The 21,745-nt window shown below is 36.5% G+C and overlaps 1 protein-coding gene across 3 annotated transcripts in view; it reads right to left on the reverse strand.

The window, feature by feature from the left end:
• Nucleotides 1-386: 386 nt before the first annotated feature.
• The window catches only part of DENND6A (DENN domain containing 6A), a 42,022-nt gene continuing 20,663 nt past the window's right edge, over nucleotides 387-21,745 (reverse strand). For 2 of the 3 annotated variants that reach the window (XM_067544214.1, XM_067544213.1), the window contains exons 6-20: nucleotides 21,130-21,235; nucleotides 19,664-19,743; nucleotides 17,781-17,843; nucleotides 14,886-14,941; nucleotides 14,368-14,490; nucleotides 14,102-14,197; nucleotides 9,966-10,060; nucleotides 7,724-7,789; nucleotides 7,558-7,622; nucleotides 6,771-6,860; nucleotides 6,006-6,059; nucleotides 5,806-5,915; nucleotides 3,853-3,955; nucleotides 3,317-3,391; nucleotides 387-2,400 (exon numbers count right to left, since the gene is read on the reverse strand). In XM_067544214.1, coding sequence (XP_067400315.1) covers nucleotides 2,269-2,400; nucleotides 3,317-3,391; nucleotides 3,853-3,955; nucleotides 5,806-5,915; nucleotides 6,006-6,059; nucleotides 6,771-6,860; nucleotides 7,558-7,622; nucleotides 7,724-7,789; nucleotides 9,966-10,060; nucleotides 14,102-14,197; nucleotides 14,368-14,490; nucleotides 14,886-14,941; nucleotides 17,781-17,843; nucleotides 19,664-19,743; nucleotides 21,130-21,235 — 1,314 coding nt within the window. In that variant the 3' untranslated portion in view covers nucleotides 387-2,268. The remainder of the gene's footprint in view (nucleotides 2,401-3,316; nucleotides 3,392-3,852; nucleotides 3,956-5,805; nucleotides 5,916-6,005; nucleotides 6,060-6,770; nucleotides 6,861-7,557; nucleotides 7,623-7,723; nucleotides 7,790-9,965; nucleotides 10,061-14,101; nucleotides 14,198-14,367; nucleotides 14,491-14,885; nucleotides 14,942-17,780; nucleotides 17,844-19,663; nucleotides 19,744-21,129; nucleotides 21,236-21,745) is intronic. The other variant, XR_010918955.1, reaches the window with a different exon arrangement.

Consider the following 21,745-nt stretch of genomic DNA (forward strand, 5'->3'; position numbering starts at 1 on the left):
CTTTAGACTTCTTCCCTCATCTGTCATCCTCAAAGCTTCTTGCCCCTCTCACTGTTATTTCACCACTTATTTGCTTGTATCATCTTCCTTCCTCTCTGCTTCCCTTGTCCAGAGTTTTCCCTCTTTCTTTCTCATCTACTTCCCCACTCCCCCCCTTGAGTCTTCTCCTAATCACACACACTCACACTCTCCTTTGAGTCTGTTGGAAGTTGCTACTGAGTGTGTGGGGGCTATCTTCCCTGCTGTTGCAATGAGACAAATAATGAAGGAGCTGGCAGAGGGGCAAATAAGGAACAATCTCTATAGGCTGCTGAACAGCTTCTCTACAATTCCTCAGTGCAGGAAATAATTTGGACATGTGATCTGCTGAACAAGTAACCTAAATAAACATTTCAAAAAATTGAAATTTATTTCCTTTTACAAAAATACATATTTTTAGTGAAGTGGTAATAGTCGGACATAATTGGTGGTAGTTTATATGGTTCCAAGATATCTTACAGTGCTTTAATTAAATATTTAAAGATAATTTACCAGAGTAATGGCCACTTTTGAGTTCCAGGGTTAGAAATGCTAGTCATGAGCTGTGCAAAAAAAATTACAAGTTAGAAATTAATTAATGCCATAGTGGTACAATTTAAATGACAGAGTCTTGATATAATTTGTTAAACTAACTTCTGATCATGAATAATTTTATATAAATCGTAAGAGTATTAAAATACATATTTTCTTAAAAATAACAATGTGACAGTTTATACCTAAATAAGACATTTTTAGAAAGATAGTATGAAATATTTATCATACAAAGACATTTTTTCCATGGCAGGACTGCAATGTTACAAGACTTCTTATTCTACCCAAAGTACATAAAGCAGAACCTTTTGATAATTGTGAACCACTTGTCATCTAAAAGTAAAATATGTACTGTATTTATTTGTACATCATGGCTTCATCTGATCCTGCTTGGAATGGATCCTCAAAGTCATACTTTGCATTCAGAGCAAATGAGCTCTTCTTATACTAGTCTTAGTTTCTTGGTTTAAGGCGATGTAATGACAACAAATTGTCGTATAATATATAATGAAAAATGGTTCTTTCTGCATGGCTAGTGTATGCATGTATTTTAATTAGCTTCATTGTGCTGGAACCCCTTCTGGATACAATCTGAACAATCCATATGATTCCTTCAGCTGAAAGTAATAGAATCTCCTCCCTCCTGCCACATTTCCTGCTAAAAAACAGTCTAACACAATTGTTTCCTAGCATGAGAGAAGTACACCATAATATTACTACAATGATCCTCAACTACAGTGGATTCTGTGCCAGCTAGCACTACTGAGATCTATTACAGGATGAGCAACACTAACATTAAATTTGATATACTTAATAAGCAACACTAGGTACACTTTGTGATGAAGACGGTATAGGTAAGTCTCCATTAATCAGTCTTAAATCCTGAATTTCAGTAGTTCAGTTTAAAAATCATTTAAATTGTTCAATGATAAAAATATAGTTAATCTGAGGTTAGCATTAATTAAGGCCTGTGAAGACAAGCACCCATTATCTGACTTTAAATGGACAAAGTTCAAGGAAAATACACCAGTTTCTCTTTGTCAGGGATATATTTAACAGATGCCCTCTTTTCTGTCCAGAGGCAGATGCAATACAATCGTTGGAAAAAAAAAAAGTAAAAAAATAAAACAAGATGAATGGCCTATTTAATGCTTTCACTTATATCTGCTAATAGCAGTTCTAAAAATTTGTAAGCAATGATTTGCCAACAAAGTTCCTCAACTATTATGTACTCCATCCAAGTCACAATAGCATGGCAGTTGGTTTTTAACATCAGACGAAAAATATCTAAAGAAAGGAGGCATTGAAAAGCAATTAACTATTACCTTAATGGGACAGTTTCTTTACAGAGCCAATGTGAATATTGCTTCCCCCGGAGTTAACATGAATGGGCACAGTGGCACCACTTTAAAAATGTTCTGCAATGCCAGCACTGCATTGTGGTTCTGAATGTTTCATAAGAGCACTTGGTTTTAAACATAATTAATACAGAAATTCCTTTAGTGCCATCAATATTTCAGTGAAACCACTCTAGGTTTCTATTTTTAAAAAAGTTAAAAATTGTTTTTCTATTATTACTACTGTCTATTACTAGTCTTAGTATATCATTCAGAGCTGCATTCCAGTGATCTCTGCCAGTCTCTTCTGTGAAGCTTTAAAAGCTGTTGTATGTTTGCTGCATAAAAATCCTAGTAGAAATCACGTTGTGCCAGTTTTGAGCAAGATATCCTGTAAGTCATCTGGGAGTGCTAGTATAATGGCATCAATGTGCATCTGTAGCTTTTCTATAGTGTCAGGTTTCACAGGTAGATGTTCTCTGTCAGCCTGTAACTATAAAAGGCACAATTAAATAATTTTTTCAATTAAAAAAACTGCAAGTGAATTTAATGTTCAAAAAAGAAATCAGACTAATGGATCTGTAGTCCTCTATCTAACGAACAGGTACGTGGACAGTCGGAGTGCAAGCTTCCCCCCCACACCACCAGCATAGATCAACCCTGATTTGGATGGAATCAGAGGGAAGTTTGTTTTCTGGATTCATTTAGAACTCAGTCTTGCTCCTACTGGAGTCAATGGCAAACCACCCGTTGGCTTTAATGGGAGCAGGACTGAGCCCTTTTGGCATCTCTACTAAGATTGCCAACATTAGTGAGTGTAACTGTATGGCTTGTCCCTCAAGAGCTGGAGGGTCTGGGGCTAGCCAATCCTGATTAGTGAATAAGCTATATGTGAGATCAGGTCATTTCCCTATAAAGAGCAGCAGGCAGCTCAGGCAACTGCAGGGAGTGAGAAAGGCTCCTGCTGGAAAGACACTGACATCAGGATAGTTTGGAGACCAGAGATCAGTGAGCCAGAGGCTCTCCTGTGAAACCCGTGACTGGATTTGGGCTTAGAGATGAGAGCCAGAAGGTCGAGTTCCAGCTAGGAAGAGCTGGGACAGACGGAAGAGTTCAGGCTGCGACAGAAGATGACAGCGCTAAGTATGAACTTTTGGGTTGTGGTGATGGACTTTATTCTGGGACCCTGAGGATTGTTTTGAATTATTTCTGTCATTAAACCAGCCCTGTCATTCATTTGAATGGTTTCTGTCATTAAACCAGCTCAATTCTGAGCTATCAAAACCTTGTGAAGAATATTAAGTATAATTTCAAGTGGCTGTAAACCAAACTAAAAAATAAACTACACAAGCAAAACTAAACACAACATGAAGTGAAAAATTTCAGCTGTACTTAATATAGTTACATACCAGTTTATTCTTTAGCTTTAAGACAAGATCCACTGTTTCTACTTCAGTATGTTTCTGACTCCAGAAAAGCAAGTCCTATCAGAAGAAAAATTCAGTGCTGAAATATTTACGTACATAAACACACAACAACAACACAACAATAGCATTAGTTTATCTTTTAAAAACATCTAGTATATTTAGAACATTAATGCAATATATTACTTCTCACTATTCATGCATTTCTCATCTTAGACAAACAAAGACCGGTCAATGTCATTTTCCAGCATTAGCACATTTTTTAGCTTCCAAATGCTGCAGAGAATTTTTTAAGTGTTTCAAATGGCAATTTAATTTTTTTTTATTTTTATGATTTTAGTTGAAATAAAAGATTTAGCCAAATTGGATCTGACAAGTATCTCAATCTTTATAATGATTACAGTTGGCAGGTGGCAAGGACAGGATGAGGAGAGTACACTTCTGAAACATGGAGCAAATTTTGATGTAAAAAAGAAATCATTTTTATAAGTCACTGAAAGCAAAAAATCTATTTTTCTTACCTCATTGCAGAGTGCTTCTAAATGGAGAGCCTCTAACTTCTGTGTCATTTCCTTCCACCGGGTCCTGAACCAGCCATTGAAGTTTGGAGATTTCAAAAAGTGTCTTTAATAAAACAGTGCAAACAAATTTATATTTTAGGTTACATTCTTAGTATAATTCTTTCATCTTACCCTAATATCAAGTCTCTTACTCAACTTCACAAGATCATATAGTAGTTTTGTTGTGGGGAAAAAGAGGATATAAAGACCAATTTGTATGTTTTCATCTTTCAGAAAAATTATTGATTCTGCTTGGGAAGGAAATTCATGTATTGGAACACTGATTAAAAAACTGCTCTAATCTGAAACAGGTTTCTGTGTCTTTAAAAAAAAAAGGTCTTATGCTCTAAGTCCTTATGTGCTTATGAAGACTTCAAGCACAAAGTTGCTTGTTTTTAAATGACTTGTCTTTTTATTTGAAATATTGATTATCCAAAGCAATTTGATGATGTCCCCTGCCATTATGTTTTGGATAACAGTTTCCATTTTAATGAAAGGAAAGGTGATTGACAACTAAAGGATTTCCTGGTGAGTATCACACTTGCTAGTTCTTCCTGAATTTAGGAGTTAACATAATACAGCTTTTGTGACCTTGGGATTCTTACTTCCCATATGGATAGATATAGGAGTACTCTACAGCTATATATCCCTGATTATACAGATTATTATGAGTAAATATTTATATTATGGTAACACCCAAAGACCGCTACAAGGACCAAGGCCTGATTATGCTGGATGCTCTGCAAACATATGTTAGAGACAAATCCTGTCTTGGAGGACTTACCATCCAAAAGACACAAAATGGAAAAATGGCAGGAGATGGGGATATAACATACAAGAAAATAAATATGGAGAAGAATTAACACAGCTTGGTTAGTTAATTTAAAAAAAAAATAGGATAGAGGTATAGTGAGGAATGGCCAAGTCAAAGTTATGAGAACAGGAAAAATAGACAAAGGGAGGGGCAGCTGCTACATCTCATCTGCCTATCCATAATCAGCAAGCAGGGTTTTGTAGGCATCACAGCAGAGGTGAATGTTGAGGGATCTGAAGGAGGATAAAGTACTGGCTGTAATGATTAAAAAAACCCTAATATAAAATGTTTAAAGGGTGGTGTGGGAGAAAACACAAAGACACTTAAGGAAAAAGTTGTCTGATATGCAGTAAAAGTTAAGAATTTTGGTAGAGCGAAGGCACAGCTCAATGGCACAGTATGAGACGAGGTCAGATAGAGAGGGTGAGGCTGACTTGTGAAGAGCCTTAATGGGTAAAGTAAAAAGTAATATGGAAGGGAAGAGGGCAGTAGAAGAACACAAAGACGACACAGCTATGGTCAGGAACATAAGGCAGGAAGATGATCTTACCAATGGCATTTTGCAAGACAGCAGCATTTTTAAAAGAGCCTATCATTGTAGTATCAAAGCACGTATGACATAAAAAGATGCAGTTAAAAGGGGTGCATCCCAACCTCCCATTTGAGAAGGTACTACAACTGCAGCCAAATAGATGGAAGAGGTGGTTCTTTGTATAAAATGTGTCCAGAATATAAGACTCAACAAAATAAAACTATGAGAGCCCACATTCAGCTATTTAGTGCTCCCTACTGAAAAGCTTTTCTTCCAATTTATCTAGTAATTTTTTTAATACTGGAATATAGGAATCTATATTTCGCACTGTTGTATAAAAAACATTAACAGGTTATGCAGAGGGACAGGTTTAAATGGATATTTAAAGTTTGCTAAACATTATTAATTTGTTTGATATAGACACGAAGATCTATGAAAATAAAGTTTTTTTTGCATAAATACTCAGTTATAATAAAAATTAGATTTGCCCCCAAATAAAAAGGGCATGCAATGTGTTTACATCACTGTGTTTACATCCAGCTTGGTGTGTCTTATTTTAAAAAGTGACCTGTAAAGTCCTATCCAGTCTCCCTTTAATCTAGAGGTGAGCTGTGGTCCTGCTTTCTCAAGTGTTTTCATAAAGTCTTCTTGGCTGAATAGTCTCAACTGTGGTGGACTCTACAAAAGAAACAAAGTTGTTGGCTGCTTATAGTATGAGTTTTGTTCAGTCTCAAACATTTTCAACTCATTTGAAGATTATTTCCTTACCTTCCATGGAGATATGCTCTTTTGCAGGGGCATCAGGCTTGCCACATAACGTTCCTGAGAAGGAAGAAAAATAGTTTAAGAAAAAAATTCTGATCTGGGACCAATGTATTTTTAATCGATTCACAGTAATATGCCACTTGCTTCAAACTTTCACTTATCTATAAGCAGGCTGTCTAGTAGAGTCTTCTCAGGTATGAAACGATAATAATATACATTTATATAGTTCTTCTCATCACCAAGGGTTTTATACACTATGTATGTTCTACACTATTGAAATCCCAGGCAGCTCTGGGATGGAAGGAGACAAACAAGTAGTTGACAATGTTGAACAGTGTGGGGAGAGAAAATTTATTCAAAGAATATGTGAAGAGTTAGAGGAAGTAAAAAGTGCTATGGAATCATTATTGTCCATTCAGAACAGACAGGATCTCTACTGCCAAGGTATCATCTGAAAGACTACCTCATAGCATTTGCCTTTAAGGATGCACAGATAAGTGTACCTTGCTGGGATTTGAACCTGTGATTTCAGGGAGTTTAAAACGTTTCAAATCTGATCATTAGACTTCTAAACTGCCATCATCAGCTTCCTAGTGAAACTGAGAAAATTTTAAAACTGCAGGACCAGCTCTATGTTTAAAAAATAAAGCCACAAAAGTAGTCCAGAACTTTAGTTATTTGAAAGAAATTATGACTCAACAGCTTTGACACTGAAGAAATATAATTCTATGATAGATGCTGGCCAACAAATATTACATGTCATCTTACTAATGGAATGATGAAGCTTTGTGTCAGTTCCAAGAAATAACGTCTAAGGATTACACTTTGGGCTTCTGCAGGACGTTTCTGTTGTACACCCTATGAGAAGCAAGCACAGTAATAGTCTATTATTTCAACATCTGACAAAAGGATTTCTTTAATTACAAAACAATTAGGAGACAAACCAAAAGACCAGATTCACACTCCATTGATGTGTAATCATTTAATACAGACTCAAGGCATTCCTGTAGAGAAATCACTAACAGTATTAATTGTGTTGAGTTTTAATAGTCTTAACATAGCTCATAGCGCTTCTGTTTCTTTTTGTTTAAGTTTTTACACGGTCTCTATATTTCAAGTTTATCTAGGACTGAAACACTAGGAGAAAAAAATATTCTGAGAATAACCTTAAACCAATTAAAGCGAGGAAATTTTGAGTTGAGAAAACTCAAGCATGAGATTTCTAAGCCAAAAGCTGTTTGGAAAAGCCTGAATAGACTTTGGATAATCATCTAAACTCTCCAGATTCTTACCCTATTTTTTGAATTCCACTTTAAAAAAAAACAAAAACAAAACACAACACACGGCTACTAACTGCTGACAGGAAGACACACTTTCCTAGAAGGCAATGTTTGACGCAACTCAGGCAGGGCAAGGACATAAGTGTCCAAGTTCATATTTTCAGAGTTTGTTTTAGTCTCTGTGAGCTCTGTCTACATACTTGATGACCAATATATGAGAAAAAAAGATCTGCCAGAATACAAAACAGTTTCAATGAACAGATTTGAAAGTTTACCTTTTGTAACTGTTTTATGATTTCTTCATCTCTGTTCAAGTATGGCTTGTAAGATGTATAAACACCTAGAAGAAAAAAGCATTCAGCCAAAAAACAACTAGGGCAGGCATTTTTAGGTAACAAAAAATGGCATGGTTTATGTTTTTATGATGATCAAGCTTATTACCAGGTTTAGAATCCAAAGTCTTTAGGTTCTTCAGCTTTTTCACTTTCACTTGCTTCGGAACTTCACCTGCCAAAATATTTAAAAACATTACCACCTTAAAAATCTTTTCTTCTGGTGCATACACCACAGTTAATACACTGTATAATACAAAATTACACACATTTACAAATCCTTCTTTTTATTCAGTTTGTTGCCTAATGACACAAGAGATATCAGAAGTGTAGGTAAGCATCCCAACTAAAATATACACATGCAACTTTAATAGACAAACTACTAAGTCTTGCAGACTTTTCATTCAACAAAAGTGCATTAAAATAAAAAAAAATAGTAAAAATCCTCTCTATTGGAGAAAATTAGGAACTGTGACCATTTGATTCAAAATGACACACAACATAGTTAAAAAAAAGTATTATCCCTATAGCAAGAGGTTGCCTTTTCCATTAATCTCCTAAATTTTATCCCATTTCCCTTTGATTCTTATAGGGGGCATTCCTTCAATAACAGCGCTTCACAAATTGGTCAATATTAAGGGTTTTCAAGTGCACAGAATATTGTCAAGGAGAGGAAGAAAAGACCTCAACTCAATGTTCAAGGCCAGTGAATCCTCTGTAGGCTGATACTACTACTATTTTGTGGAAGATGCTCTCTCCCTTTCTCCTCCACACCAAGTTGGTGTTCCATGCATGGCACATAACAACCTAGTGCTGCTCTGTAGAACCAAAAACTGAAGTCTGACAACATTTCTATTAGGTTTCGGAGCTGGACACTAGATTTCTAAAGGAACCAGCTAATGCAGTACTGTAAGTTCTATATGGATACTGTTCACAGACTTTCCCCGATCTTTGCCCACAAAAAGAGTTAAAGTTGAAATTTTTAAAAAAAGGTCAGTGAGCGATTTCTTAGGACCTGCTTGACCAAATGATTACACATCTGCACCACAAATTGTATCCTGGTCCTTGAAATGGTATACTAGATTTCAATCTAATCTGACTGCACACATGGATTTTGAAGAGGTTGGAAAATTTGACTTTAAACAAATATTTTTGCTACTTTAATTATTGGGGGGGGCTATTCATGACCCTAGGATACTTTACAACTCTTATTAAAGCCATCTTCCCCCAGTCATTTAAAAAAAAAAAAAAAAAAAAAAAACCACCTTCCTAGTCTTGGCGAAGACAGTCCCTAGGCCAATAATGATGCTAGTTATATTTCAGACGGTGGAATACTACTAAATATTTTCCCATGAGAACTGGATTTCATGATGAAATATTCTGTCAGCAGTGATTCCTGCATTCTTGGCCCAGAGCAAAACAACCAACCTATCAAAGCAGAGGACTGAGTTTAGGTACTTAATATCACAATCACACACACATAGCATTTTATGATCTTATTACTGGTTGGCTGAAAATTTCTTTGCTATTCAAAGAGAAAGTGGATAGAATGTTCAGTGTGTAAAAAATGTCATATGATTTTAAGTACTATAATGACTTACAAAGCATATTACAAAAATCTAAGTGGTTTTTAAAAATCATGTCAGTAAATGCATCTTTTTCTAAAACTGGGGCACTCTCAGCTAGTTTTATGCAGGGTAATATTCTTTGTACTTTTAAAACAACTGTTACTCTTAGAACTTGTCTACATAGGACATTAGCGTGCAGTAAGCCAGGATGTGACTCTACAGCACACTAGTTTGCTGCGCAGTAATGCTCTGTATAGACACCGCTACAGTGCTCTTCTAGTTTTGTAGCATGCTTTGAGATACTCCAGTTTGAAACAGACAAGTCCTTACTGTATTCTACTGGTTCTAAACGAAACCAACATCAGAAACTAACTCAATTTCATGAGTGACACATTAGCAAAAATTTCAGCTGTTATTTTCTTGGTAGAGGTATGAAAACAGAATAGTTTGAGTTTTTAAAGACAAAAGACACAGGAGCTAAAAAGTATCGCTGCCTCCTATCATGAAGGCAGAAAAACAGAATGGTAGGTTGACTTTACATTAAGTACAACCCTACAATACTTTTGAGAGTTTGAGTTCATTTAACATCTTTAAATTCCATGAGAAACATGGTTAACATAACATTGTTTTGCATAATAAACTCAATCCTGGAAACTGGCTCACAAAGCATTTAGATTAAGTTATCCCTTTGTTTGTGTCCAAGACTTCACTAAAGGCAGACAGAGAAAAGTCAATGTTTTTTACACCTTGAGGCAGAGTACTGTAGCAGAGTTTATGTTTTACCTGGAAGTTTAATATCTCCTATTCGGACAATGTGTGGCCAGTGCTGGAGCGTTTTAGCAAAAAATGGGTTTGTCACTCCTAAGATGACAGAAGGCCTAGAAAAAGAACAGAAATTCTTCAGTCATGGGAGCAATAGTTTCTGCCACTAATATCAAATATTTATTCTAACTTGAACTTATTCTTGAGAGTTAGAAATTAATAACACAAAGAAATAATTAACCATATGAAAAAAAACTTTTTTTTAAACCAGCATTTCCCGAAGTCTCAGCTTTCAGAGGATTGCAGAACAGATAAGTTGTAGGCTACGTCTACACTAAAAGCTAGGGATGCGATTCCCCTGCAAGCATAGATATACTGAAGTTTGCACAAGTATATGTATGTAAGCAGGAGAGTCACCTCCACCAGCTTATAGTGTAGATGTAGGGTAAGTATAAAATTAAAGAATTAAAGTTAGCTTAAGGAAATATATAGGTGTTGTAAAGAAAGGCCCTGACTAGCAAGTAGAAGGAAAACCTTGAAAATAAAGAGTGATAGTCTCCCTACTTCATTCCTCTATCTGGGTCAAAGAAAAATTAATGAAATAAGGGGAAGTTTCTAAAAAAGAAGGCCTCTGATCGATGGGGTGACTGAAGATGGTTTTAAATCAAAGAGAATCTATCTTAAAATGAGCCAACATGGCCCTTCCCCAACCCACACACCCATGTTAAAACATATGTGAACCCAGGTGCAATGGGAAAATTGTTGAATAGCATGAAGGAGTGGAGGCAAGGCCTTAGGAAGAAAGGAGGTTGTACATCTTATCTGGATTAAGACTGGAAATAAAGGTGAACTGTCTCAAATTGGTTTTTAGTGGAAGTCAGTAATTGGCAATGACATCACTTGTTTGTGAAAGGGTATAAAAAGTAAACTCTTAAAGGGTTCGTTGCTAATACCTGCCTGACCACACTGAGCCAACCAATATGGGTCTAAGCACCCCTTGATTTATCCCGTTTCTAAGTATCTGGATCAAATGCTTATATTTTGTTACTGTCCAGCTGTATTAAATTGCTTATTATTTAGGTTTTTTGGGTATGTTTAGAGCAGTTGTATAACTATCATTTGGACTTTGGATTTAATAAAGGAATTTATGGTTAAATTAGTGTTTGGTGATTACCCATATTAATAATTTCAAATATTATTAATTCCAACAGTAGACATAACCTTACTTGAAGTCCATACTGTAATATGACAGTACTCCGGCCAACTGTCACGTTCAACATATTTGAGGCTAAATTCTGCTCTGTTGCACTGGTATAAACCTGGAATAACTACCCAAATCTATGGAGTTTTACTGGATTTACATATATTTAACAGCAATTTGATCGTGTGTGTACCTAAAAGCCAAATGCCTACTTCAAGGTTTTACTATGACAAGCTGTTATTGCTTTAAAGCTTAGGGCAGTCTGTGCACTTTATCAAATGACCTATTGCTCCTCCAGATTTAAGAGGGGAGAAACTTATTAGATTTCCCTGCTGGTGCATGTTTGTTTGCTAGTAGAAAACACTGTGCTTTCTAAACTAGACTGAAGAAGTCCCAAGTCTTGGGAGACTATTTCACCGTTCAACCTATTTAATTGTTAGTCATTTTTTCCTGTTTTGTTTGCGCTGTTGTTATAGCTCTACTAGTCCCAGTATGCAAGAGACAAGGTGAGTAAGGTAATATCTTTTATTGGACCAACTTTTGCTGGTGAAAGAGACAAGCTTTCGAGCTACACAGAGTTCTTTTTCAGGTCTGGGAAAGGTAATTGGAGTGTCAAAACTAAATACAATAAGGAACAGATTGTTAAGCATAAGGAATTAACATGAAGTGGGCAACTGACACCTCTGCAGTCATAGGCCAAAGGTGGATTAATGGGTTACGGATGATTGTAGTGAAACAAAATGAGTGGCTCCTATTGAGTCCATTTTTTTCAGTGTCCAAGTTATGAATTTAAGCTCCCACGCCCATCTTTTGAAGGTGTTGTGCAAGTTTCCTTTCAGGACTGAGAGGTCAGATATGGAGTGATAGTTTTGTGATAGGGAATTTTTGTCTTTGTTATTGTTTTTCAAATGATCTCACACAGAAAAATGATAAGACAAAAACACCCTATATCAGTGTTCTCTCCTCTCCCTGGGTGAAGTACTGTGTGGAAACTGTATTGTCAGAATTCACCTTCTTTAGAAAAAGGGACTCTCAGAAATAAAGGCCTGTTTTTGGTCTCTAAAAATTTTTAATGAAACCAGAAGGATGCATTTCTCACTCTTGTATACATGAATACAATTTTTAAACATAGGTCACTTAAGTTTAGCCAGACACTACTTGAGATTCCATGGGTCTGGTTATTCAGTTTATTTATTTGCTAAAAATAACTGGACTAGAAATATAATGTCCAAGTTTGGATGTTTTTTTATTACTATGTTTTCTGAGAAGGATTTAAAAAAAAAAAAAAAAAAAAATTCAGCATAACCGTCACCAGTCGCTCAGGCCTTAAAGGAAACTTGCTCAAAGAAAATGATCAGTAAAACTAACGCAAACACTCAATCACTGATTAAGTTGTAATCCTTAAATAAAATACCTATTTTGAATCTAAATATATGATCTGGTTACACTACATTTGAATATGGATCTGAAGTGCCACAACTTGGTCTAAGAGCAATCATGAAAATTCAAGCTCTCTTAAAAATCAGATTCCCTAAATTAATATGAAAATCCACAAATATGACTGATGCATCATACAAGTTCATTGAGGAAGCACAAACTTTTTCTTAAGGATTGTCTACACAGGGAAATTCAATGGAATAGCTGTGAAATAAGCTATTCTGCAATAGCTATTCCAGGATAGACCCTTGTATGGGTGCTCTATTCCAAAATTAATCATTCTGTGTAAGCATTCTGTGTAATTATTTTGGAATAAAAAGTGACTTTTATTCCAGAATACGCTATTTCCATGAAGAACTATTAAAGAATAACTATTACAGAACAGCTTGTTCTGCCATAGCTATTCTGGTCAGTTTCCCCATGTAGACATGCCCTTACTGAAGAGCAAGAAATCTTTTCTCATTCAGGATTAAATTCCTTCACCCATCAGATATACAGAAATCCCACTGATTTCAGGGGTGATTCTAAACATGAGATGACTCTAGGATTATGCCACAGGTTTCAGCTCTTCTCTATCTTTTAGCTAGCAGGATTAACCACAATTAAAATAGAATCATATAAACGTAGGGCTGGACGGGACCTCAAGCCATCCTCTAGGCCATCCCCCTGTGCTGGGGCAGGAGGAAGTATACCTAGACCATCCCTGACAGGTGTTTCTCCAGCCTGTTTTTTTAAAATCTCTAATGACGGATATTCCACAACCGCCCTTGGAAGCCTATTCCAGAATTTAAATTACTCTTATAGTTAGAAAGCTTTTTCTAATATCCAATCTAAATCTTCCTTGCTGCAGATTAAGACCATTACTTCCTGTACTACCTACTGTCAATGGACATGAAGAACAATTGACCACAATCCCCTTCATAAGAGCCCTTAACATCCCTGAAGACTGATCAGGTGCTCCCTCAGTTGTCTTTTTCAAGACTAAGCACGCTCCGTTTTGTTTTATGTTTTCTACCCTTCAGAGGTTATGTTTTCTAAACCCTTTATCATACTCCTGGGTCTCCTCTGGACTCTCTCCAATTTGTCTTGATCTTTCTTACAGAGCAGTGCCTAAAACTGAACAAAATATTTCAGCTCAGGCCTCACTGCTACAGAGCTCAGTGGAACAGTTACCTCCCTTGTCTCACATATGATAATCCTGTTAATAACCCTAGAAGGATATTTGCCTTTTTCACAACTGCATCACATTGTTGACTTATATTCGATTTATGATCCAAATCCTGCCAGATCCTTTTCAGAGTGGCAATGCCTAGTGAGTTATTCCCCATTTTGTATAAAATAGTTAACAATAGCCAGTTGTGTCACAACATCAAATAGAAGGTGGTTTCTTTCCAAAGCGTCCAGAACCAAATTCTCAAAAAATTATGTTTAATCTTCTTGAGTTTCCACTTGAAGCCAGTGTTATGGTGAAAGAATGACTTGATCATCAACTTTTACACCTGTAATCCATCTTACTTACGGGGCCTGTGTACGAGTGGTATATTCTTTGAATTCACTATCATGTATGGTGAAGTAGGGCCTAAAATCACCGCAGTACTTCAAAGGTGAAATACAACTGTGGAGCAGAAACATAGAAGGTTAAATGAAGTGTATATATAGAGAGATACAGTACTTTATGTAAAGAGACACAAAAAATGTCAAATTTCGAGAGCCTCATTAGATGCTATCCAATATTCTTCTTAGATCAATTGAACTTGAATTGTAAAGATGCTCTATCATATTTACCTAACAAGTGCCAGAACAGTTTCTGAAGATTCAGAAGGTGATGGTGCCATAACAACAACTGGTTCTCCTAATAACACTAGTTCCCAAAGCATCTGTATGTGAAGGAATACTGGACAGAAACATCTGCAAAAAGATTTACAGAAAGAGCATACAGATACTTTCAATATACTTATATCAGAAGAATGAATACAAATTCCAGTTACAAGTATAGACCTAGATAAAGGACGTTTGAAAACTATAATAAACATTTCCTCTGTCTTTCAAGTTATTAGAACAGTATTCCCATTAATAAATATCCAATAATATAGAATTTGCTACTGTACTGTAGTTACTTTCAGCCAGTGTTAGCTGTATTTTTCTTTAGCCATATTAATGCAAACAATGCCTTAAGAGCTATTTGCAAAGATGCTGTTAAAATTAGTTGGTTAACTGAAGAGTCATGTTTCATGAAGCTCCCATTGACCTCAGTGTGATTTGTGAGTATTCAATACTATTGAAAAATCAGGCCAAATTCTTACCTGAAAAGATCCACTTCATGAACAGTAGGTAAAGCAATGGAGATTTGTGTGTCTGCCTGCAAGGCAGAAAATTAATTTTAGTCAGTATAATACAATTTAAAGTACTGAATAAAAGAGTTGCCCTCAAATGTTTACAGTGGGCCGAAAATTAAAAGCAGGACATGTACTATGTCATATCTATATTTAGTTATTTACCTGTGTTAAGAGTAAAGTAAGATATCAATTAAGTTGGTTGAAACTGTACAGAAGTCAGTCTCAGCCCAGGGATGACACCAAATGTTTAAGACATTTCAGCCCATAAGATAATGTTTGGGAGATGATAGAAACAGACCAGTGGGTTTATCATACCCCTGGCTTCTGTGTATGGAATTTTGAGGGGTTTGTCCCCTAAACAGTAATTTTTGAGTCAGCTCCCCAATAGCCAAATGCTGAGGAAGCTGCATTCTACCTGCCCCCATCCTGAAATCAAAGTGAAGAAATTAGACTTTTTTAAAAAGGAACCTTGCTCCAGAGCCTGCATTTGCTTTTGAGTAGTTTCCAGGGGAAGTTTAAGGTGATGGTTTTGTCTTAGAGCTTTAAATGGTTTATCACCTGGTTCCCTCCTCTATGGGTGTCAACTACAATGGTATCAACTAAGCTGCTTGAATTAAAAGTCCTTTCTGATGCTTTAGAGTTCAACCCAGAACAGTAAGGGGTTGTGTCATCACCTGCCCCACAACTCTGGATGACTTAAATGCTTGTGGTTCACAGCCCTGACACCAACAAACAAACAACAAACATCCAGATCACACCCTGGCTTCCACGGCTTTGTTACTTACTTTTTGAAAAGTAATCCCGCCACTCTCTCAGTCCCAAATTTCCCCAAAATGCTCTGCCGAGGTGACAGTCTGCTGCAATTCCCAGAATTGTGAGTTACTGTGTTACCTCTCTTAGCCTGAGCAAGTCAGAACTTTGCTACTGCTAAGATGTCTGGCAATACCCTGACACACCAGCTTGTGTGCCTCGCCAGCAAATTCTTCAGGACTCTGCCAGTCCTAAATTTGCCTTGCAGTTAACAAACAGTGTACCAAACTCCCAAGCTGCACACAGACATCTCTCTGCAGCATCCAGCCTTCTTCTGGAGTACTCACAAAAGTAATTTAAATTAATTGGTCCTTTAAACGGACAATGCACTTCAGCTCATTTCTTTAACTGGGATTTGACAAACAAACAATCTTATTTCAATCACAGCACTGAATTGTTTTATAGCAAAAATAAAACAAGTTTATTAAACAAGAAGTCATAGGTTTAAGTCATACCAAGTATTAGGAGTAAAAATAGCAATGGTTACAAAAAAGTAAAAGTACACTTTTAAGAGTAAGACTTAAACAAGTTACAATCCTTGCCTAGGCATGTTTTTCACCTCTATTCAGACCCGGTGACTTCAACCCTTTTGTTGAAAGATTCAATGATCAATGACTTCAAGGGCCCTGAATCCCCCAAGAATCAGAGAAATCCATCTCCCTCTGGGTCATTGGTTGCTAGGTATCAATGGCCTGGTGACTGGATTTTCCATGGTCTTCTTGAATTTTCCACTGATATGGAGTTGGGCTTGGCCAGTACTTTTTTAATGACCAATTCAGGCCCCAGACAGCTAGGAAACACATATCCACCTCTCTCTCTTAGCCTGCCATGAAAGCAGACTTAGGCCTTGTCTACACTTGTGGTTATGCTGGCAAAACTTTATCGCCCTGGGGTGTGGAAACTCCCCCATCCTCCTCAAATAATATAAGTCTTGCCAGCATAAGAGCAAGTGTGGACAGTGCTATGTCAGTGGGAGATACTCTCTACTGACACAGCAGCTGCCACTTGTTGTTTAGGTGGTTTTGTTATGTCGACAGGAGAGTTCTCTCCCGCCACTATAATGTGGCTACACTTGTACTTATGCTGGCAAACTTATATTGCTCGGGGAGGTGTATGTTTTTTTTCCACACCCCTTAGCGACAAAGTTTTGCCGACATAACTGCAAGTGTAGACAAGCCCTTAGTCCTCCCCTCAGGGGAAATTAAGGCATATACAGGACTCTCAAAAACACTACAGAAAATTCCCTTTTTGTCACAGGCATGCACCAAAAATATTGCATAACCCATAACCCAGAAACTGTTTGCATAGACATCTCTCAAATTATTCAATAACTGTTCAGGTAAACAATGCTCCATGGAAACGTCTCTTATGCCACCACACCACATCTGAGTAATATGTTCTGTCAGGTGCCTTTCTGCTAGGCCCCAGCACCACAAAATTAAACACTCTGTATGGCTATGCAACCCAGAGCATGAGATATGAAAGTGTCCAAAGTCTTTAAGGAAAACAGACTTGTTGAGCCCCTTAAGATAGGTTTCTTCAAGATGCACAATATACAAGAGCATAAGACATCAGGAGACTGCAGTGAAAGAATGGTCTGCAAAGATATTTAGAGGGAATGTACTAAAGCACTCCTTGGTGCTTCTCATTGGGAACAAATTATACTGTACTCCAATGTCTTCATCAATTTCCAATTTGTTGTCCACATGCAAATCAATGTGTTCAGCTTTCAGTAATTTGGGGCTCAACTACCATCAATACTGCCTCCTCTTGTGTGACAGGAAGGTATTATTGATTTGTAAAATTTATTTTATTATTTCTAATCAATAATTTAGAATATACAGTGCTTTAAGATCAAGCTCATGAAAATTTGTACAAGCAAAGAAGCTTTCACTTATTCATCCAAAAAAGCAAGAAAGCTGATAAGCTGGGTATATCAGCATCGAAATACAACAACATTTCACACATCTGGAAAACACCACGAAAGGAATAATTTAAAACAGAAAGATAGAGGCTCTCTTTCAGTGATCTGTACGATAGCAGTATATCTACCTGGTGTGTCAACTGTACTATTTGGGTTGTTCCAGGCTTGTCGTGACACGTTGGAATCCGCAGCTTAGGAAGAAAAAAAAAAAGTAATTCTTTCTCCTTATGTCCAGTTCAATTTAAGATTAGAATACCAAGTATGAGACAGCATTTTAGGCAGTGCTGGTAGTACTGCCTATTATTAAAGTTGCCTGACATTTCCCATTACAAGACCCTGTTTTCAGTTTCTTAGAACTTTGCCAAATATTAACCATTTGGGCTAAAGCTTTTCATGCAGGCTGTCTGCCTCAGGCTGATTTTTTTGGAAAATATTAAGTAAGAGGGTACTATTTCAAAAAGTGATACTTAACTTCCCCTGACAATATTGAAAATCTAGCTAGAGACGATAGATCACTGCTACAAGAACAACATTAATAATGTTAAGCATCCTACGCAATATTACATTGCTAAACATTTTTAAAATTAAAAGAATATGGTTGTCTTCATTAGAATTTTTTCTATTAAAATTAAAACTTTTAGTTTGTCTCTGGTAAAACAAAAAACCAACCAGAGAGCTCTAAAATGCAATAGATTCTGATGTTACAAAAGAAATATTCTGAATAGATGATGTACTTTTCCGTTTAAAAGGGTGGTTACCATTGAAAAAGTCTCCCAAAATCTCAGACTTCTTGGTAAATATTGGTTGAAACCAAAACAAACTGAAAAATGTTTATGTAGTTCCTGACCTCACAACCTGCAGCTGTTAGTACTGCAGCACTAAATCACATCATATTAGAAACCAGCGTGGAGTGGAAGCTCAGGAACACAGACTGAAACAGAGCTAGTAATTGCCTAAGCATAGTGGGGAGGGTAGAATGCCTTGATACAGCTGAAAGTGTCAGTAGCAGCCTCCCACACTTTCCAAGTAACTAAATGTCAAAAATATAAAGCCATTATAAAAGAGCATTCTGTTTCCCTGTATTTGAGAATTAAATATTCAGAGTTTAGAAAAACAGGAGAGACCCCAAAATAAGGCAGATTTGACACCTGCCAATTAGAAGTTATAATGAAAACAGAACATTGCTTTACTAGTAGGAACTGCTGATTCTTCCAGAATTCTCTCTCATAGATGCACAGGCCTCTGGCCATGAGCCCAGATTTATTTGCTAACAGCAACTCTGCAGTCACAAACTCTACATGCATTAAATCCATTCAAAGCTATGAAGGAACTGTGACTCCCAAATGCTTCAGTTCCTATCCTCATCCAATCACTGCATTTGCTATAATTTACTGTGTATTAGCTTTAACTTTCTTAATTTTCTTTTTTTTAATTTTTTTATTCAGGATTGGGTTAGGGATAGTTTTTAAATTGCTTAATTTCTTGGACTGTCAGGCCCCATTTATTGACTGATTTGGAGATTATTTGTAAAATAATGTAAAACTACTAGGAGAAGTCAGATTTTCCTCCAACTTACATCAGTCTATCTCCACTGACTTGAATGCTGTTACATCCATATAGTAGAAAATTTAGCCCTAAATATTTTAAAGTTTTCTCTAGTGTGCTAGCATATATTGGCACATCAATGAAATTATTTAAAAAACCTCTTGGAAACTACATTCTGGAGGACAGGTGCTGCAACAGCAATTAGCTAGCTGCTGAGGACTGGAATTTTTTTGAAACATTTGTTTTGAATCTTTATGTAGAATCTTATTGATAAAATAGATATTTATAACTTTACTTATGTTTTTAAAGGGCTCCATGACATTTAATCTGGATCCTCCCAATCTTAACTATGAGTACATCCTTATTTCTATTCCAAACTATGAGATGCTGAAAACAAGGCAGAATACACTGAATATACACAGGACATGGAGGAGAAAAAGATCAAGGTAAAAAGTCACACATTTACCTTCATTATAATGCCCATAATAGGCAAATTTAGTGTTTTCCCTGGGACTGGATGTGGCCAATGATCAACATCACTACAAACTGAAAAACAGAATCAAACAGGTACAATATGCTATATATCTAGTTTATATATGCAATACCCCCAAGATATTCAAGTTACTTGTATACATACTGAAAAATTGAAGCCTTAAATTAATATTTGTCCCCAAGAGCATCACTCCTGAGATCTTTTCACTTAGTCATCTACTTTTTATGCTTCGAATTTTGAAAACGTCTTATTGCATACCACAGACAAATTCAATGATCCTTATATTGGAATAAAATGTTATTGTAAACTATTAATTGGTCCAATAAGAAGGTATCACCTTATCTGCTTTTCCTTTTATTTACATTACAGTAGCAGCCAGAGGCTGCATTTAGGATCAGGACTCCATTGTGTTACGTAATTGTACAAGTAAATAGCAAGAGAGAGTAAAAGGAACACATGGTTATACATATTAGCTGTGAGCACAGTTTGTAAGTTGCAAGTAAACATTTTTTTAAAAAGATAAACAAGAAATATTAGTGATATGCCAATGATAAAGCCATCTGGCTAAAAAGCTTACAGGTTTTCTAGAATCTCCAGCTGTGAATATTGTTTACTAGTTCAGCAAGTGCTAGCTTTAAGCACGGAAGGAAAGTTTGTTTTTGGTCAAAGGCTGGAATATAATGCAGTAAAAACCCTGCTAATGTGCATGTCAGTACATTGCAAATGCCCAAAAAGTGGATTCCCCAATTGCTGTCCATTAAAGCAGCAAGATGCTGCTCAGGGCTGAACCAACATGGGCAAAAAAGAGACCATACCTCACACCTGGCCCATTTATGGAACTTAATAAAGCTCTGAGACAGTCATGAGTCACTTATTACTGATAGTCTGTGTTGTTACTGCTTCTGGGAGATGGAGGCAAACCCAGAATCTCAATGTTCTCATACCAGTGGATTCAGAAGTTCAGAGGATCCACCTGATGTTTCCAGTGGGTATAAAGAAGTCATTAAATATCACTTTCTCCTCCAACTACTCTCTTGTATCTTAAATAACAGCTTGAGAGCCATTACATCTTTCTCTGTGACAGTAAATCCAAATTGCAAGGAGGGCAAATTAAGGTGCCTGCCAGCTACTTGTGTTGAGCAGGTAGTCCCCAGACTGAGAAGACAGACTTTTGGCTCTTCAGTGGGAGCATTTTGCTACCCTTGGAAGGAATCAAGATCAGTTAGGTTCTACCATATTCTAATCTTCTAGATAATAAGCCTTCAACCCAATTTCTGAGTTTAACTAACAGCCCACCCAGATGCAAAAAACATGCAAGCTACAAACCCTTTTTTTCCTGTTATTATTAACAAGCTAGAAAATGCCATCTGTTTTTATCTCATCTGTTGCATGGAATTTCTACAATCTTTTGTGAGCTTTTCCAAAATAGTATTACTAACCTGCTTCCAGGAAAGGTTCATTCTTTACAAAATATTCTGGTGCTATATGCCTAAGCACAGTGTGGAAAAGGTGGATATAAGGTAGTTTGCTGATGAGAACCAAGGACTGGAATAAAGAAAGCAGGAAAATAATCCAGGATTAAATCATTTTAATTTAGTCCCTTCCTAAAGTAATAATACACAAAATACATTAAAAAACAATCATTTAGCAACAAGTGTGAGTTTTCAACCAAATATGTAATTACAGGTAACCACAAACAAATCTATAAATGCCAGCATTTAGTGATTTATTGTTTCAATATAGCGTAGTTCTTCTTTGGGGAAAAAAAAAAGTGGCATGCTAAGATTGTGTGCAATACAAAGGCTTCTGTGTCAAACTTGCTCAATTTACTGTAAGTAAACTGGTGGCTTTAACAACAGCCTAACTTTCAACTCAACCGGGAAACTTAAAGACAAACTGGGTTCTTTCTGGCTTGTGCATCACTAGCATTAATTTATACTCTGCAAGCCAAATTCTGTCCTCAGTTATACTTATGCAAGCTTCTAGTGAGAGTAAAATTTGGCCCTACAATTGGAATTTGGTTAACAATTCTGTTGATTAGATACAAGCCAGAAT

The sequence above is a fragment of the Emydura macquarii genome, unplaced genomic scaffold (assembly GCF_026122565.2).
Source record: "Emydura macquarii macquarii isolate MOO-44397 ecotype Brisbane River unplaced genomic scaffold, CSIRO-AGI_Emac_v2 contig_968, whole genome shotgun sequence".
NCBI classification, from domain to species: Eukaryota; Metazoa; Chordata; order Testudines; family Chelidae; genus Emydura; species Emydura macquarii.